The sequence below is a fragment of the Esox lucius genome, chromosome 10 (genome assembly GCF_011004845.1).
Source record: "Esox lucius isolate fEsoLuc1 chromosome 10, fEsoLuc1.pri, whole genome shotgun sequence".
Classification (NCBI taxonomy): domain Eukaryota; kingdom Metazoa; phylum Chordata; class Actinopteri; order Esociformes; family Esocidae; genus Esox; species Esox lucius.
Window position 1 is genome coordinate 3,094,661 of NC_047578.1, and position 18,588 is coordinate 3,113,248.

At 48.4% G+C, this 18,588-nt stretch overlaps 1 protein-coding gene across 18 annotated transcripts in view; it reads right to left on the reverse strand.

The window, feature by feature from the left end:
• The window catches only part of epb41a (erythrocyte membrane protein band 4.1a), a 55,598-nt gene that overhangs the window by 26,983 nt on the left and 10,027 nt on the right, over positions 1–18,588 (reverse strand). For 5 of the 18 annotated variants that reach the window (XM_013135468.3, XM_020050389.2, XM_020050388.2 and 2 more), the window contains exons 1-12: positions 17,099–17,264; positions 8,903–9,294; positions 5,905–6,216; positions 5,622–5,726; positions 5,352–5,394; positions 4,300–4,344; positions 3,958–4,033; positions 2,954–3,172; positions 2,234–2,321; positions 1,251–1,403; positions 801–898; positions 375–550 (exon numbers count right to left, since the gene is read on the reverse strand). In XM_013135468.3, coding sequence (XP_012990922.2) covers positions 375–550; positions 801–898; positions 1,251–1,403; positions 2,234–2,321; positions 2,954–3,172; positions 3,958–4,033; positions 4,300–4,344; positions 5,352–5,394; positions 5,622–5,726; positions 5,905–6,216; positions 8,903–9,294; positions 17,099–17,117 — 1,726 coding nt within the window. In that variant the 5' untranslated portion in view covers positions 17,118–17,264. Of the gene's footprint in view, positions 1–374; positions 551–800; positions 899–1,250; positions 1,404–2,233; positions 2,322–2,953; positions 3,173–3,957; positions 4,034–4,299; positions 4,345–5,351; positions 5,395–5,621; positions 5,727–5,904; positions 6,217–8,902; positions 9,295–16,962; positions 17,051–17,098; positions 17,269–18,588 lie in introns of those variants that run through there. The other 13 variants (XM_020050390.2, XM_013135465.3, XM_020050382.2 and 10 more) reach the window with 9 other exon arrangements.

The window sequence follows — 18,588 nt, forward strand, 5'->3', positions numbered from 1 at the left end:
GCGACCGCAAGGACAAAGGAGAGGGAGGAGGTGTTACCCGGCACCTCCCAGAGGGTGAGACAGGACGTCCTAAATGGTAGCCTACTCTCTGTTCGGTGCCCTACTTTTGATCAGGGACTGTAGTGAATAGGGTGCCATTTGGCACAGGGTAATATGAAGTATTGTACCTCAGTACTGTACCTCACTGCTCCAGAGCTGGACGGTGGATGGTATCCAGAATCCTTCAAGTAGGACAAGCCGTTCTCCTCCCCCCTCTGTGTGAGGGGCCCCAAAAAGACGGAGACTTACCTCTAGTTGTGGTTAAACCAGGAAAAGTCCACCCAAACACACTTCCCCCACACACACACACACACACACAGGCACAATCGACCAACCTCCGTCCAGGCTGCGGGAGTTCCTCTTGCTGGCCGAGCGTTGGAACAGAGGGGCGGGTCTGTCGATCATGGAGCTGGCCTGCCGGGTCTGGGCCTGGGTCCGCCCGCTGTAGCGGAACTTGGATCCCAGCGCCAGGAACCTCCTGGGAGTGGTGGCCACCTCGGTGGTGGTCAGCCTGTGGAGACCGGCGTAGCGTTACTTCAGTCTACACGTTGAAACGGTGTAACTGTGACATAACTGCCTGGCACCGGAGGGCAGTAGCTCTGCAACGGCCAAAGGACGTCCTGAGGTGATGCTAACGCTATTATCAACCTTTAGTAGTACGTTAATAGCACGTTAGTAGTACGTTACTAGTCGAAGATTCCCCCGCTCCGTTAAATGGCATTATGATGACATGCGGTACAGGTGAGAAGGCAACCCCTTACCTGAAGAATGTATGATGTTCCACACACACCTTCCAAAGCTTCTTGGAGGCCTTGTAGTTTGGCAGTTTGAAGCCAATGGCGCTTTCGTAATGCTCCAACTGTTCAAAGACAAAGGCATGTGAATGAGCACTAAGCGGCAGTCAGCAACCTGTAGACTTTAACATGGCCACTCTGCTTTCACGTCTGACTGCCGTGGCACAAATCTGACTCTTGGAAGATTAGATCCCCTGGGGGTTTCAACATTAAAATACATCAATCATTTAGCTGGTTCTGATCTCAGAGCCGGCAAAGGCAGAAAAGATCTGTCGTTCTGTCCCGGAGTAAGGTGGTTAACCCAAAACTGCACTCAGGTCATTGCCGACAATAAGAACGTGTTCTTAATCATTCCAAACCTGGTGAAAATAATGGTGTAAATAAAAATAAATACAAATAAAAGAGAAACCAGCGGACCTCTGAGGGGCGTATCTTTATGAAGAAGCTGCTGCGCTTGTAGGAGACCTTCAGGACTTTGGGCCAGGGAAACCGGTTGATCCTCAGCTTGTCCTTGTAGACCATCAGACCCCCGGAACAAACCCCCAGCATGATGTCCACCCCATCGAGATCCTGCGGTGGATGGAAGGGAGGCTGAGTGAAAAACGTTGCTGGAGCAAACATTTGCATGATTTGATAACTGTTTATTTTAAGGCTATTCAACTCCAGTCCCCAAGGGCTTCATCATTTTGAGAGGGGGGGGGGTTCTGCCTGCTGGTTAATTCCCTCCTGGTATGGCCTAGTAACAGGTCTTACTCAGTCTCTGATTAAAAGGAGAGGATAAAAACCAGAAGACTTGTCTCTCCGGGACCGGAGCTGCACAGCCCAGCTGTGCAATGTCAACATCCATCCACCTGGGGGCAGCATATACCTCCCGTTCAGGATTCCTCACATCCACATTTTATTTAAATCCCCGGTTTTGATGCAAACAGATTGACCTCATTTCCGCCATTGAGCCTGCAGTCTTTTTTTCCGTGAAGAGACAGAAACCCTGTCTTCACAGCTGACTCAGAGCAGCGGCGGGAGGGGGGGGAAATCGAACACGATTACGTAAAACACCGCAACCGAGCACCCTAGCTAGTGCACTCCTGACCAGGGCCCATGAGGAATAGGGCGCCATTTGCTACACGGCCCACGTTCCTGTCATCACCATAATTATCATAATTATAATGATCACCTGGCCCTGCCTGGTGCTCATCAGGACAGATGTGAGAATAACTGGTTTCCAGGGCAACACCAGGGAGGCAGGACTCCCGACCCGGCCAGCGTCGTGGCATTTTCTAGCCATTTGCAGGTTGTGGCTCGAACGCCGGTACTGAGTCCACTCCGAAGTCCCTACTGTTTTGGTGCAAGGAATGCAGCCTACCGAACACAACGGCCGCCCTGTTGACCGGCTACGTTACCTTGGCCTGATGCAGGTCCACTCCGTACATGGAGAGTTTCTTGGCGTTCTCCAGGAAGGCCATGTCAGCCTGGGCGGGGCTCATGGACCTGTGGGCGGGACAGACTGTCGAGTCAGAAGGGACGCGCTGTTGTCCTGCTGGGTGATTCCGGACAGGTGACATGTGACACGCTGGCAGGGATAATGATTTAACATGGAGAAACAGACAGGCGACCGACACAGACAGGCGACCGACACAGACAGGCGACCGACACAGACAGGCGACCGACACAGACAGGCGACCGACACAGACAGGCGACCGACACACACAGGCGACCGACACACACAGGCGACCGACACACACAGGCGACCGACACACACAGGCGATGTGCCATCATTTGACCAGTGTTGCTGCCGTAATTCTCCTGCGAAACAGGAAGTGTAAACTTCTGGTGTATGCAAATGTTTGAAACGGCATTAAACTGTAACACTAACCAAGTACAATATTACAAACCAGAAGAAAGTAAAGATGTACAAGATCAATCAACCCTTATGTCCTCCTACTGCGAATGCATTTCATACAAAACATCACATCAGTGATATTTAAAATAGCAGAAGAGTCTCCAGCAGGAGGGAAAACGTGAATAGCGTGGTGATGAATGGAGGAGTGGATATATCCTCCCACTCACACATGCAGCTCAATGAGGTGCGTGCGCATGTGTGCGTGCACGTGCACCCTCACCGGTATGTCTTGTGCAGCTCCATGACCTTCTCCTCCAGCTCCTTGGTCTGGCCGGGCGCCAGTCTCAGGTCCTTGGCGTAATCCGGAGCGTGGGTCTCTGGGTCATACTCGCCCAGCTCCGACTGCAGCGCGTAGGACCCCAGCAGGGCCAGCGTGACGAAGGAGCAGGGCAGACGACCCCCCAGGATGTCCTTACGCAGCTGGAGGCATAAGTAGTACCTGGGGAGGAGATTAGGGCTGTAGCTAAACTGCTCTGAAACTAAGGTGCACTGACAGCGGAAAAAACCTGAAGATTAATACACATCCTTGTTGGGACAATGGAGGTTTTCTTTAAAACATTGTGCAGTATATTTGGACCTGCCACCATCTTGGCAGAAATCAAGCAGCCAGCACAACACGGACATTGGGTTAAAAGGTCAAAGGACCACGGACATTGGGTTAAAAGGCCAAAGGTCCACGGACGTAGAGTTAAAAGGCCAAAGGACCACGGATGTAGGGTTAAAAGGCCAAAGGACCACGGATGTAGGTTTAAGGCCAGAGGACCACGGACGTAGGGTTAAAAGGCCAAAGGACCACGGACGTAGGGTTAAAAGGCCAAAGGACCACGGATGTAGGGTTAATGCCAGAGGACCACAGACGTAGGGTTAATGCCAGAGGACCACAGACGTAGGATTAATGCCAGAGGACCACAGATGTAGGGTTAATGCCAGAGGACCACGGGGCTTCCAGGAAGGAGCAGTTGTTTCCAACCTCCCCCCTTGGTGTGACAGCGTTAATTAGGTTTAAGCCAGGACGTTTATGCAATCGTGGGTGGGGGTGGGGGTGGGGGGCAGAGGTGAGCCGGTGGAAGGACAAAACAATCCAGTTTATTAATGAACTCAGCTGGCAGGGTCAGGAGCCATGGTGAGAGGTGGAGAGAAAGACAACGGGCAAATGGCAAACAGGAGCAAAGCAGCAGGAGGGCAAAACAACCTGGCATGCACGGGGGGGTTATGGATCGGTACCTGGTGATGTCTTCAGAGAGCTGGGCCGGGTCTGGTGGGTAGAACTTCACGTTGAAGGTGAAGTCATAGCTGGTGCCTGTGAGGAAACACCAAGGCCAAGCATGACGACACAGTGGGTTCCTTAGATGAGGTTCCTCTATAACATGCAAACTGAAGGACCTAGGTCGTATTCACTAGGCACCAAACCGAAGAAAACTGACTGAAACAGGGAAGACTGAAACTAACCTGAACTGGTCCAATAAAACCCCCTCATTTTGGTTCCGTTTGCCGAATGCTTTACTACGGTGTGCACTAATGAATATGACCAATGAGCGATGGATGACGACGGCGTTTTCGGCTCACCTGTACACGACTGTGTGTCTGCACAGATCTTGTCTAACTTTGCACCTATGTGGGCGGAGTACAAAATGGGTGGGTGTCACCGTGTTTCATAAACCTCGCTACAGTCTATTACCAGGATGTTGGCGAGAGGCCATGACACACGAGGAACTCCGGTAAGCAACAGAACTCGGAAACGTAGGTCATAGAACAGCCGGATTATGTCCATGGAGCACAGTCCAAAATGTGGTCATTCGTCAAATCCATCACAATTTATTTATTGTGAGAGAAAAAAAACACAGTTGCAGTAAATCAAGTCCCATTTTCAAATTTATTTGGCTTGTTCTGCTGCTCTCTATGTATACACTGACCTGTTTAGGTTTAAAAGACGTTGCTGCAAAATGCTAACTCCCATTCGTATATGCTGGCAGCCTAACTAGCATACAGAAATTGCTGTTAATAGTAAGCAAGAATATGCACAAGTCTAAGTTAATTTGTATTTCATTGAGGGTAGAAACACTGCACACAAGCTCCAGAGTCAGTGTCTTAAACCGCTCGACCACCTCAGTCCACCAGATCAATCATTTGGGGGTTTTCTTTTGCATTCACTATGAACCACTTCAATGTCACTTCACGTATTGCAGTTACTGATATTTTAGAATATTTCTGCCAAATTTGAGAGGGTTTTATATATTATAAGATTATTGCACTTTCTTAAGCTTCAACGCTAAGCACAGTCATTATGACCTTTATGAACGTCTACTGCACAGTTGTCGACAGTGAAAGGTTGTTGTAACATTTTATTTTTATTGATACTGTAAGTCAGTGGGATTCACATGTCCCTCTAAGCCAGTTCCACTCCATAGTTTCATTGCAACCCCCTAATCAGGGACTAATTAAGACCTGGGACAACAGGCGTGTGCAATGATGAGGTAGAACAGAAGGCTGAGACCCTAGAGGGTTGCAATGGAAATATGGAGTGGAACTGGCTTCGAGGGCCGGATTTCAATTCCACTGCTGTTAGAGCTGTATGCATATTTAAGTAATGGTACTGTAGGTGCAGTATTAAATCTTACCTTGGACCTGCCGACGGATCTCCTTGGTGAAGTCCATCCAAGTCTGGGGAGGCAAAACAGGAAGCTCATCAGAGACAAAACGTGGATTCAGAAGCACGTGTATAACTGTGTTCTGTAAGGTAGGCGTGCAAATCTACACGTGAATACATGTCATGGTGAATTATGATCAAGATGTGTCTGTAGATCTTGACGGAGGGCAAGTTTAGGGTCAAGTGAGGGTCTACAGACCTTGACGAAGGTTAGGTTTAGGGTCATTGACGGTCTACAGACCTTGACGGAGGGTGACTCCCAGATGGCTAGACCATAGTAGTCTCTCTCCAGCAGGTTCAGGTGGTCACACACCTTGGTGAAAAGCTCCACACCTCTGGCATGTTTCTACAGCAACAGAGGAGACGGCACTCATGAAATTAGGAACCCACGGGATGCGACCTTCCCGGGGCCACGCCCACAAAAGGTGACCATGCCGAAAAAGAGTTTGGCAAAACAGCACAACCAAATTGGTCTAACTAAGCTGTGACCCCTGGGTTCACAGCTACAACAACTCTTGACTTACATCCAGCTCACACTCATACAGAGTGTCGTCTAGGAGAGTGACTTTGATCTGCATGATCTTGGGTCGACGAGGAATCTTAGGAGGCTTGGCTTCTCCCTCCGCCGTCTTCTCCTCTCCCACTTTCTCTCCGTCTGCCCCCTCGTTCTGTCTCGCTTCTCCTTCCCCCGCTGCCTCGAGCTTGGGCTCCTCGTTCTCCTTCTCCTGGGCACCGTCCTCGTTTCCTTTCTCCTCGTCTTCCTCCTCCTGCTTCTCGCCCTCGTCGTCTGAATCTTTCTCTGTGTCTGGGTCGTCCTTCTGGTTTGTCGGGAAGGGCTGGAGAAAAGACAAGACAATCTAACATACTACATTTTAACCATATCTATTTAAAAAAACAAAAATTAAAAGGCTGTTTGACTAACGTCAATGCTCTGTGTTTTTATTTATATTGATGGCATTCATCTCTCATGTCCAATCTTAGTATTATGGTTTACAATGTAAATCAGTATTTTTTTTAAATTATTTAAATATGTCCAGTTCTATCATTTTTATAATTAAAACGATTACAATATGTTTAAGCTCCTTGAGATGCCTTTATTTGTAAGAAATGTACTTGAAGAAAGGTATTGACAAAGACAACATATTGATATACGCAGCATGTCCAGCGGGCTGCGTTCAGTCTCACAGAACGTCCAGACAATAAACACACACACTTCATTACCTTGACTTTGAAACACGAGCGTCATTAGTCGGTTGAACGCCGGCGAAAAGAAAATACAACTGTAAAAAGCGTCACTACAGCGAAGCGCCTCGAAGGAACGCCAGAGACCTTGATGGAAGGATCAGAGAGCCTTAAAATAGCTGCCGATCGGAGGAAAGGAAGCATGGGCGACCGGAGCCAGTCGGCCAGGCAAACCTTCCACGTCCCACTGGGCCAGGACCAAGTCACTGGCTACTCCCGTGTTTCTGGCTGAGTCCCAAAAGGCTCCCTACATCCTTAATCCTTTGCCACTCCTAGTGGCAAACAGCCTCTGGGCTCTGGTCAAATGAAGCCCGCCACGTAGGGAGGCGTTTCGGAGGCCGACGGGAGCCTCACTATGAGTCACTGATCTGAGGCATGACCTCCGAGAGGGAGAAGGAGAGGGAGGAAAGGGAGAAGGAGAGGAAGAAGTAGGGAGGAGAGGGAGGGAGAAGGAGAATGAGAGGGACAATTTGAATTGGAGAGAGACAGACACAAAAAGACAGACAGAGAGAGGGAGACAGAGAGAGGGAGACAGAGAGAGACACATCGACAATGACACTATGAGGAGAGCGTTTAGACCAGGTACAGTAATCTATCACGGTCACATGTCACCTTTCTTTGTGCTGGTTTCAACTCCATGCTGTCAATGTCACGTGTTCAATATTAACATTCCTCTCATGGATCGTCCAACCAGGTGCCCTTGGAGACTTCCTGAATGAGCTTCAAACCTCAACAGGCGCTGGCCCGGCACGCCCTGCCACCTTCCACCTCCCAGCTTCAGTTGTTCCTTTCCCCTTCCATCCTCTTCTGACCCTTTTCCCAGGCACCCCCTGCTCACCAGGCTGTCCCGCCGTATTCCTGAACGTCACCATGCTGTCCTGAACGTCACCATGCTGTCCTGAACGTCACCATGCTGTCCTGAACGTTACCATGCTGTCCTGAACGTTACCATGCTGTCCTGAACGTTACCATGCTGTCCTGAACGTTACCATGCTGTCCTGAACGTTACCATGCTGTCCTGAACGTTACCATGCTGTCCTGAACGTTACCATGCCCCGTGTGCTGACTTCAATAGAGACCCGGAATCCTGCTCAAAACATGCAACTCTAAAGCAAATCACTGAACAGGCCTTAACCCCAACAGGTCTTCAGGAAAACGTTCAACCTCTGCTTTTATTTTTCACAGCGAAGCAGTACTGTTTGTACGTGTACAAGGCTGAATGTTCGGAATAAAACTAGTTCAGACCGAGACGTCAGTGATCTCCAGGTTGGAAAGTTCTAGGACAATGCTCTCTAGTTAAATGACTCTTCAGAATGATTTATTCCCTGTCTGAGCTCGTGGTGCTGCAATTTCCAGTCGCCTTGAACGCGCTGAAGACGTAGGCAAGTCATGTCCTACTTTCAGGTTGTCTTGAACGCACCATAGGTAGAAGCCACACACACACTCACATTCACACATACTTAACCTTACACATCAACATACACAAACATTACACAACCACACACACATTACGTAAACAGCCCTGTGTGAGAGTGTAAAGGGGGTGACGGGGAGTCACCCGTGTGAGACTGTAAAGGGGGTGACGGGGAGTCACATGTGTGAGACTGTAAAGGGCATGACGGGGAGTCACCCGTGTGAGACTGTAATAGGGGTTGACGGGGAGTCACCCGTGTGAGACTGTAAAGGGGGGGATGGGGAGTCACCCGTGTGAGACTGTGAAGGGGGTGAACGGGAGTCACCCGTGTGAGACTGTAAAGGGGTGACAGGGAGTCACCCGTGTGAGACTGTAAAGGTCGTGACAGGGAGTCACCCGTGTGAGACTGTAATAGGGGTTGACGGGGAGTCACCTGTGTGAGACTGTAAAGGGGGTGATGGGGAGTCACCCGTGTGAGACTGTGAAGGGGGTGACGGGGAGTCACCCGTGTGAGACTGTAAAGGGGGTGACGGGGAGTCACCCGTGTGAGACTGTAAAGGGGGTGAACGGGAGTCACCCGTGTGAGACTGTAAAGGGCGTGACGGGGAGTCACCCGTGTGAGACTGTAAAGGGCGTGACGTGGAGTCACCCGTGTGAGACTGTAATAGGGGTTGACGGGGAGTCACCCGTGTGAGACTGTAAAGGGGGTGACGGGGAGTCACCCGTGTGAGACTGTAAAGGGGGTGACGGGGAGTCACCCGTGTGAGACTGTAAAGGGGGTGACGGGGAGTCACCCGTGTGAGACTGTAAAGGGGGTGACGGGGAGTCACCCGTGTGAGAGTGTGAAGGGAGTGACGGGAAGTCACCTGGGCCTCGTTGCTGCTGATGGAGTGCAGGTCCAGGTTTTGGTCCCCCTCGATCCTCAGCTCCGGCTCGCAGTCGGCAATGGGCGCCTTGCCCTCCTCCCCGTGCCCTCCCTTCTCTCCCCCTTCCCCCTCACACTCGGACCTCCTCTTCAGGAAGGAGGAGAACAGACGGGAGAGGCCACGGCCAGCCGATGTTCGCTGCCGGGGCCTCAGCTTCACCTCCTCCTGGGGTGAGGAGGGCGAAGGCGAGTCGGGACTCTGGGGCGAGGCAGTAGCGCTACGTTGCCCCACTTCCTGGGGGTCGGGCGGAGTGATCTGCCGCGGCTCTACCTCCTGGTGACTGGGCTTCTTCTGCTGGCTCTCTGTCGCCTCGTCTGTCGTCATGGCAAAAGCTACATTTGGGAATAACCAGAGAAAAGGTAAAAGTGTTTGAGGAGGTTTTGTTTATTTGGGACTCGTCGTGTTGTCCTGGGTCTATTTTTCAGTTAAGACAAAACAGCCGGTTCAACACGGCGCATATTGTGTGGAGAGGAGAGAATCATCATGCTAACAGACATACATACAGAGTATTTACAGATAGAGAGACAGACACAGACCGAGGGAGGGAGAGTGACAGAGGAAGACAGGGAGAGACAGGGGGGAGGAGGGACAGAGGAAGACAGGGAGGGATAAAGAGAGAGACTGGGAAATGTCAAAGTGCACTTCTTGGTACACCCAGTGTTAAAAGTAGTGCCCTTTAAAAGGAATCTCGTTGGGGACAGATCCCAGGACTGCCATTCTGCTGCACCTCAGCCCACCTCTCTCCTGTTCCCAGCGGTCCACCATTATCACCACTGTTATCGCCATCATTATCGTCATCGCCATTGCCTTAATTAGCACATAATTATCACCAGCGTTGTTGCCATCATTATTACCATCGCCATTGCCCTCATTAGCACATAATTATCACCATTGTTGTTGCCATCATTATCGCCATAGTTATCACCATTACCCCCCCCCAACAATTACGCCACCGCTAATTGTCCTCTCGTTAAGAGAGAAGCGTGCTCTTACTTCCCCTGGGTTGGACTGCAGAGGGTGCCCGCTCTGTGATGGGGTCAGGGTCGATACCTTCCGCTGGCGCTTGTGTCCAAATATGTCAGGTTCAAAAGGGTTGGAGGCACATTGGCACAAACAGGAGGTATACACTCACCTAAAGGATTATTAAGAACACCATACTAATACTGTGTTTGACCCCCTTTCGCCTTCAGAACTGCCTTAATTCTACATGGCATTGATTCAACAAGGTGCTGAAAGCATTCTTTAGAAATGTTGGCCCATATTGATAGGATAGCATCTTGCAGTTGATGGAGATTTGTGGGATGCACATCCAGGGCACGAAGCTCCCGTTCCACCACATCCCAAAGATGCTCTATTGGGTTGAGCTCTGGTGACTGTGGGGGCCATTTCAGTACAGTGAACTCATTGTCATGTTCAAGAAACCAATTTGAAAAGATTTGAGCTTTATGACATGGTGCATTATCCTGCTGGAAGTAGCCATCAGAGGATGGGTACATGGTGGTAATAAAGGGATGGACATGGTCAGAAACAATGCTCAGGTAGGCCGTGGCATTTAAACGATGCCCAATTGGCACTAAGGGGCCTAAAGTGTGTCAAGAAAACATCCCCCACACCATTACACCACCACCACCAGCCTGCACAGTGGTAACAAGGCATGATGGATCCATGTTCTCATTCTGTTTACGCCAAATTCTGACTTCAGTCTTCAACTGTCCAATTTTGGTGAGCTCGTGCAAATTGTAGCCTCTTTTTCCTATTTGTAGTGGAGCTGATTGGTACCCGGTGGGGTCTTCTGCTGTTGTAGCCCATCCGCCTCAAGGTTGTGCGTGTTGTTGCTTCACAAATGCTTTGCTGCATACCTCGGTTGTAACGAGTGGTTATTTCAGTCAAAGTTGCTCTTCTATCAGCTTGAATCAGTCGGCCCATTCACCTCTGATCTCTAGCATCAACAAGGCATTTTCACCCGCAGGACTGCCACATACTGGATGTTTTTCCCTTTTCACACCATTCTTTGTAAACCCTAGAAATGGTTGTGCGTGAAAATCCCAGTAACTGAGCAGATTGTGAAATACTCAGACTGGCCCATCTGGCACCAACAACCATGCCACGCTCAAAATTGCTTAAATAACCTTTCTTTCCCATTCTGACATTCAGTTTGGAGTTCAGGAGATTGTCTTGACCAGGTCCACACCCCTAAATGCATTGAAGCAACTGCCATGTGATTGGTTGATTAGATAATTGCATTAATGAGAAATTGAACAGGTGTTCCTAATAATCCTTTAGGTGAGTGTGTATTCCTGTGTGTCTATTCCCCACTTCATCAACAACCCCACCGCAGACTGAACCTTCCTGGTGTGTGTGTGTGTGTGTGTGTGTGTGTGGAAGAGAGGGAGAGAGAATCTGCGTCGCCAGCCCGGCGGCTCGTCACGTATTTACACAAACCGCGCCTTGTTCTCGGGGGCACAACAGGCCCTGGTCAGAAATGGAGCACTGACCAGGGAATAGGGAGCCATTTGGGACACGGACGCCGGCTTAGGCATACCGGGACAGAACGGGGGGGGGGGGGGTGGGGGGGGTCACCAGCTTAACTGGATCATGACGAAGCCTGTGTATCATGTCGAGGGCTTACCGGGCTATACCATCAGGTCTTGGTGTGGGATACTACCGGTAGTGTAAAATATGCACGGGGTATTAGCATGGTCAGGCTGGGGCAGATATTAAACATGAAACCCGGCCACTTATGTTGTCCTGGACCAGGGACAGTATGAGGATCTGTCAGAATAGGGAGATCTGAAGAAGAAAGTGATGGAAAACGAAGACGAAAGAGTGACAGAAAGAGGCAGAGGAAGAGAGGGACAGAAAAACAGAGATAGTGTGAGTGAGGAAGGAGGAGGGGGCAGATGAAGAAGGAAAGGACTCCCCTCTCCACACGTTCTCCTCCTCGTAGCCTTCCCTACACCCTCCATCACACACACAGTGTAAAATCTCACTTCCTCTCTCATTTCTCCGTTACCCCACCCGTGGTCTCATCCCCTCCCGTGGTCTCATCCCCTCCCGTGGTCTCATCCCCTCCCGTCGTCTCATCCCCTCACCAAGTCAGCCTGGTCGGTTATGAAATAAGACGTGACTGACACACACACACTGTACACACACTGTACACACGCTCTATACACACGCTCTACACACGCTCTACACACGCTCTACACACGCTCTACACACGCTCTACACACGCTCTACACACGCTGGATGTGCAGTGAAAGAAAGCAGAATGGCTCAGCGTGGCCCAGCAGGGAAAGTGGTAGGGAGTAACAGGTCCAGGTTGTTGGAACCATAACGGACATCACTGAATTGAATAGGGGAAGGTCTGTAGGACGTTCCTCTCTGAAGGACACAAGACCTTTGACTTCTGACCCCCATGCCAGGTCAAAACACACAGGCTCCCTGTCCCAAACGGCATCCTATTCCGTGTAACCTACCACCTTTGACCTGTGTCCGAACCCAGCAGGACACACCCCACAGGGGGACAAGCCCAAAAAGATAGTCCCCCTTCAGTAGGATGGGTTAAGTGTTTCAACTAGATGACTAAGATGTAAATGTACCGGAAATGCTCCAAGCTGTCAATCTACAGACTATACATTAATGACAGACTGTTAATGACTGCATCCCATGTGTACAGAGAAGGTCAATCTAGTTCTCGTGTGTCACTGGTGAGCAAATACTTTTTAAATGGGCTAATGGCCCAAACTCTACCGGAGACATTTTCCATTTGCAAAAAACGAAGAAATGTATTTACTGCTGTCCTTTAAAACCCAGACCTGCCTGTCTGAGTTAGAGAACAACCCTCTGGAGCTCACACTGAGAAACCCCAGAACCAGATCCTCTCGCACAAATACAGTGCGGTCCAGTAGACCTCTCCCCTTGGATCAAATGTAATTTATTCACACCTGATGAAACATGACAAACGAGTCATCATGTAAGGGATTCAGGTGAGCCAGATCTCAGACACATTGGTAAACATTCTCCCTGGGGACCCGAGGAGAGAGGTCTGAGAACCACCGACACAACGGTCAAAGCTGTGACTGTCTCCTTGAGTGGAATGTCACCTGTAACAAGGATGTGACGTGGACATTTTGGAGGTGTTGTCACCATTCCTCCACCAAAGATTTCACCCTCTGATGACAGCGGTGGAAAATGCTGTCTCGGGCACGTCAGATCTGGGTTGAGATACAACAATTAACTTGCTGTGGCCCACGCCGTATCAATAAACATTGGCAAGATGAGACGTCGTCACCAATGGAGCGCCAGTCAAACGAGTCCCTTTTCTTTAAAAAGGCAGTGAGATGTCTCCTAGCCATGGCAGACAAACTAAAGGGTAAATAGGGCATCATTTCTATACAGGGCTTATGTGATTTACACACCTGCTTTTAATACAGCACTAGCCCTCATTTAATCAAGTGTTGCATTTAATCTAGCAGGGACCTGTCAAACAGCTCTTAAATAAATCAATAGACGACGGGTCCTGGAGACGCTGAGGCTGATACAAAGACCCTGAACTCAACAACAAGGAAGCATCATGTGTTGAATATCCTATTAATCCTTAGAGAAATATTTGCATTGTCATATGTGGGAATTGGTTTTTGTTTTCACAGGACAAGACGTTCAGACAGACAGACGCACAGAGATAGATGACGGAAATAGCAGCCCACGAAAGAGTTAGCGGGAAGAATTTGCGACGAGTGGGAAAGGTCTGAAGGCAAGGGAAGAATCGGTGCCCTACGGAAATAGAAGTTAATATATGAAGAAGTTCACTAAACAGGGAAGCTCTCTGCGGAGCAGCTCTGTCAGGGCATTACGCCCCCAGATGTGCAGTGGGGAGGGAGAAACAGTGACACCAAAGAAAGATGCACCAAAGTGGAATATAAACGTCTAAAACGTTTTGGTAGCTTGTAGCTGGGTGCTGAAAGCAAGCTTAAGGATTGAAAGAGGATTTAAAATTAATCGGTCCTGCGTGGGATTAGAGCTGGCCAGCTCTCTCTCTGTGTGTGTGTGTGTGTGTGTGTGTCAGGGCATGCTGATGTGGAGGGCAAAGACAGCTGGATCGGTCTATCAGCTGCCCCGGTCACCAGCACCCCCCCCCTCCCTCCCCCTCTCCTTCCCTCCCTCAGTCTCTCCCTCCCTCAAACTTTCCTCTATACACTCTTGTCTTATCCAGCATCTATTACTCACCTTAGTCACTATCGCCCCTTCTCTGCATACCTCCCTCTCTCAATCCCTCCATCTCTAGGTTCCGTCATCTCTCCCTCCTTCTCTCCCTCCATCACACACCCTCATCTGCACGTGCTTCCGTCCCTCCAGCGCCCTGATGACCCCGTCTGACAGCACAGCGTGTCTGTCCCACATTACTTAGTTTAAAGGGAGTTTAAAGAGCATTGGATATTTGACGAGCAACGCCATTAAGAGTTTTCAGGCTGGATTTTCCAAGAACCTACCAGAATATGGTGGCTGGGGTAACTGATGAAAGCTTGAGTCCCAATTCGCACTAAAGAAAATAGTGCCCTCAGCAGTTCCACTGGGAGAGAGTGGTGAAGGACAGATCAACAGATCTGGAGGCCGGGGGTGGATGGTGATGGGTTGTGGGGGGGTGGGGGGGGTGGGGGGGGGGGGGTTGCTGACCAATTACTACTCAGGTGGCATTGATGACAGTAACCGAAATCAACGGTCAAATAAATGTTTGAAGTCTCTAACACATCTCACCTGAGCAGACAGACCACACAGGGCCAAGTGGCCGTGGCCAGGGAGAGCGTGAGCGACTGCCCACTATTCCCCATGGAAAAACGCGTTCAGGAGAATTAAATACAATTTCACCAAAGAGCTGTGCCAGGGGGATTAATTGTTCTCTGTCAGAGTGCTGACAAGTGAGGGAAAAAAATGGAGAGCCTGATAGAGAAAAAGAGATAGAGAATGAGAGACAGGGAGAATAAAAGCGAAAGAGAGGTAAAGAATGAGAAAAATTAGAAATAGAATATCATAGAGATAGAGACAGACAGAGATAGATAGGCAGAGGGAATGATAGAAATGAAGAGATACAGAGATGGAGGGAAAGAGAGAAAGAAACCAAGTAACTTGGAACGCAACCCTGACCTGAACAAAGCACACAGTGGCAGAATCACATCGTGACAGACCCAAAATCAGGAAAATCACCTTGACCAGGTACAGATTCAGTGACCAGGGCCCTGCACAGCCCACAATATGGGGTGGAAGCAGATCTGCACTTCCTGATCTCCGGACAAATGTAAGACATCAGAGACGCTGACATCAGACCTCAAATCATACAGACCCACAAATAATTTGAAACCAAATCAAACATCGACAAAACCCTGTCTCTCAGGCAAAATACTGAAATGTGCAATCACAGCAGCAGGATGTGCGACCCATTGGTAGATGAACTGTACAAACATTGTGAACCTAATCAGTATCCATCTATTTATTTGTTTTCCCTTGTCATGCATCATTTGTGCACAACATCTAATAACACACTCAAAAATGAATTTTAAAATGAAACTGAAGTGAAATTGAAAGACAAAGACAACGAAGAAAGAATTAACCAATAGAGAGACTGACAGAAAAGGTATGCATGCGAGACAGAGCAAGAGAGGCAGCGAGGACATATAGGCCTAAAACAAAGGGCACCTCTCTGCATGGTGCACAAGCAGTACACTATTCAGGCAACAGGGTAAAGTTTAGGACAGACTCGGACCGTTTAGCCGCTTCTCTGCACTAATGTCACCCACGCAACAAGACGTGAAGCGGGTAGACGGGTTGCTAAGGCTACAGCCCTACGTCAACCGCGCTGGGAAATGTCACACCTGTAAGCAGTAAAAAAAAATAGTGTCTGGCTATGACAGGCCAAGTTGGGGTTTCTTCTACATACACTACGCTCACTCTGTCCACACTACCGGTTGTTTTTCGGTCCTGGTCGAAATTAGCACAATATAAAAGGGAACGAAATCCATGGTTACTGTTACATTCACTGTATAACAGCTTCTTGTACTGAGCGGTGTTGTGTCAGGTTGGTCCGCCCGACAGCAGCACCGATTCACGTTCTATCAGGGAATAGCTGCCCCTCCGCAACCCTCATCCGCTCGCGGTTACGTCCGTCGCGCTGCAGAAAACACACACTCTGTTTCAAGGAGTCCTTGGGCAATTTGAATAGCTAATAGCAGTACAGTTGAGGTGACATCCAGTGCGCAAAACGAAAAATACGTATTTTCAACATCTTGTTCTCTCGCTGGGATTCGGCTAATGATTATGAATCGGAAAACCTCTGTTAGATTGCAGGCTACGACGTGTCACTCGATAGATGCTCCATTGTAATTAATTCTTAAAGAATGACACACAGACTATGCCTGTTCAATGTCTAAAATAAATAATTAGTTATACAAACCCTCTGTGAAATGTTAAAATAAAGTAGTCTAACATTTATTATTCAATTTAAAAAGTATTCGACCAGTTTCACTGTCCGCGTAAAGCTCTGATCCTCTGATTATGACCTGGAATAATGTAATATAAGCCTGAGGATATATTTCTAAACGCACAAAGTTATCTTTATTACTATTGCACTGAAATTGGATATAATTGAATCTGTGGTTTAAGATCTCAATGTTGTTTTGATAAGATAGGCTAATTTAACACCAGACATCGACAGTCAATTCGTGTGTCATTTCTACAGACGCTCTTCCTTATCCGATGGGTTACGGTTGTATCTGGAAAAATATTATATATTCATTACCCTGTTCCCAGATTGAACAAGCCCAACCACAATGGCAATACCAAAATCGTCAGATTTCTAGATTATTCCATAAAATCCACTGTTAAGCGCACCAGTAAGCACTGTCACACCTTTGACCAATCGAACGGGTAGGAAAAACATACATTGGTCAGAATTAAACGTATTTTTGGTAATGAAATGCAAACGACGGAGACTTTAGCAATAAACGTACCGCAGGTGTTTAAATGGTCTGTCTGAAAATGGCGCCGAATGTGAAAAAAATGTCAACAGATTTCTTTCCTCGCGAGCATCGCATCACACAATACATAACCCATCGTTCTGCTACAAGGTTCTAAGACTTCACTTACCCTTTTCTCTGTATTTCATGAAAATAAAAAAATACTCCTCAAATTAAAACAGTTGGTTGGTTCACTCTTCCTTTTGAGTATTTGATAAGCAGAGTGGAAATTCCATTTGTGTTATTATCCGGGCTATCTTTTAAAAAAAAAAAATGTGTTTGGCATCTAGTAAAAAGGAGGGGGCACCGTATGCAATGAGGTAAATGTATTTATAGCAGTGGCCAATAGGGGAAGAGTAAGGACCAACCTAATCCAATCACTGTATGCAGGGCTGGTGTTCGATGGCAGGCGCCAAGGCTGCGCAATCGTAACCAAGGATACAGAAGATGTGTTAATTTACAAATAAAATCAACGTTTTTTGGGAGTATCTAGAAAGGATTATATACATTGTCACCGTTTTCAGTGTTTTTTAAGAAAGCTCGTGAACTATAGCGTTGCCTACAAATTGATTTAAAATCGATTAAATGCAGCCTGGCCTTAAACATAAAAAATTGGCCCAGGTATTGTTTTATGGTTGATTAAAAGCAACGGCGTCCAAAAGCAGGAGCAGCAACAATAGCTAGAGCTCGTCCGAACAACTCCAGAAATACCACCGATGCCCACCGAAAATGGTCCACGTTTGAATAACATAAATTGCGTCCCATTGAACAAATAATGAGAAACATTACTTTAAAGGACGAGATCAAGGCCAAAAGAGAGGGTTACTTTGCCAAAGCCACACATCATCAGTGTAGCTACTATATGTAGTGGATGTAGCCTGTCAACAAATCGCCTGGCATAAAAGCTTCGTAATGGTAAACACTCCGCTGAGAAACAGACGTAAACCATGAAGTCTATGTACGCAGTTTCTCACAAAGAACCGTAGTACCACCAGCCAAACGTCTGTTTGATGAGATTTGCGGTCGGGTGGGGACAGGGGTCGGGTTTCCGTCTCGGAGGGCACGCTGAGATTGTAATTGGCATATCTAAGCCACTTCTAGCCAAGAGCAGCGGGGGGAAATTCAGTTGACGTAATTGTCCCAAGTCGATGGTTCAAATTCTGTACGCTCTGACGTCCTCATCGTACTGTGCAAAACAATCATGGTCACCGTTACTGTATTTGTGATGATACTTATATTTTACAAATAGCCTTTATTTATTCTCCAAAAACCCTCTGGAAGTGAAGTTTCCAGTTTCTCACCAACATGTGGAGGAAACACCAGAACGGACCCACAACCAGCGTCTAGATTAAACTTAACTCCTGCAAAAGAAAACAATTTTATTTTCTTTAGTTCGGTTACGACCTGCCCTATCTTCGATGGCCCCACCCTTCTCCCTGTTGTAAGGAGCAGGTGCACCGAAACGGTCTGGTGATGTTAAATGACAACAGCAACCAGACTGGGTCCCCAGAGAGGACAGGAGCAGACGGCAGGACAAGCAGGCGCTCGCGCAAACACACACTCACGCACGCACAATGGCCCCCCTCCCTGTCCTGCTCTTGCATCACCACATCTCTTCCA